Source organism: Cryptotermes secundus, unplaced genomic scaffold (assembly GCF_002891405.2).
Source record: "Cryptotermes secundus unplaced genomic scaffold, Csec_1.0 scaffold5020, whole genome shotgun sequence".
Taxonomy (NCBI): domain Eukaryota; kingdom Metazoa; phylum Arthropoda; class Insecta; order Blattodea; family Kalotermitidae; genus Cryptotermes; species Cryptotermes secundus.
Window position 1 is genome coordinate 861 of NW_019733472.1, and position 984 is coordinate 1,844.

At 45.9% G+C, this 984-nt stretch overlaps 1 protein-coding gene across 1 annotated transcript; it reads right to left on the reverse strand.

Annotated features, from left to right (window-relative positions):
* Window positions 1-154: 154 nt before the first annotated feature.
* On the reverse strand, window positions 155-499 carry LOC111868163 (protein GVQW3-like; the record flags this gene model as incomplete). Its single annotated transcript, XM_023858591.1, has 1 exon — window positions 155-499. A coding segment is annotated over exon 1 (345 nt), but the record flags the coding sequence as incomplete, so codon positions are not given.
* Between the last annotated feature and the right edge of the window lie 485 nt (window positions 500-984).

Consider the following 984-nt stretch of genomic DNA (forward strand, 5'->3'; position numbering starts at 1 on the left):
GGTCGTACTCGAATATCCAACTTTCGTCTTCCGTGATGACGTTGTCCAGAAAGCCGGGGTCTTCCTCAACGCGTTGCAGAAGTTCTTCGCAAGCAGCCACTCGTCTCTGCTTTTGGTCGTCCTTCAAGACCTTCGGGACGAGTTTCGCGCAGACCTTAAGCATCGCCAAATCTTCAGTGATAATGGTGTGCACCGTCATCTTATCAATGACAACGCGATTTGCAATCATGCGCACACTTAACCGACGGTCTGAATTGAGTACGTCACGCACACGTTGCACGTTGTCGTCGGTTCTTGACGTCGACGGCCGTCCACCGCGGGCCTCATCCTCCACACACTCTCGGCCACATTTGAAGAGCTTGTGCCACTTGAAAACTGCAGTTTGTGACATGCTTTCATCCTTGAACACTTGGCGAATCATGCCCAACGTCTCCGTACCCGATTTCCCCAGTCCAACACAAAACTTGATGGCGTACCTCTGTTCAATCGTTCGCTGCATTCTGCGCTTGCACCGACTCACTCGACAGGGGTCCACTGAAAACACGACCTGGCTTCTACGAACGCACTCAGGTGAATGGCGCTTGGTGCGTGTTAAAGGTTAGACCCCCACTACCACGCCTGCGCGGTGCGAGCGTGCTGCGGTGTACAGTCACGTAAGGGAAAGATTTTTCCCGATACTTTTTATACGGACCTTGTAACTTAAACCAATCTGAAATACATGACTGAATATATCTACTTAATAGGATACTTTATACATTTGATAATAAGCATTTAAATTGTATGGGATCAAATATAGAGCGAAATTCAGTAGTTTTAAAGTGTTCGTTAAATTGATAATGAGTTTAGGAGCCGAAACATGCAACGAAGTATAATACAATAAGACAAAGAAACTCATTATTACACGGTGAAGTGTTTGTGAGCTTTGATGGTTGTGTTGAGACAGGAACAGCTTAAAGGATATTTTGTAGTATTACAAATGTTGAT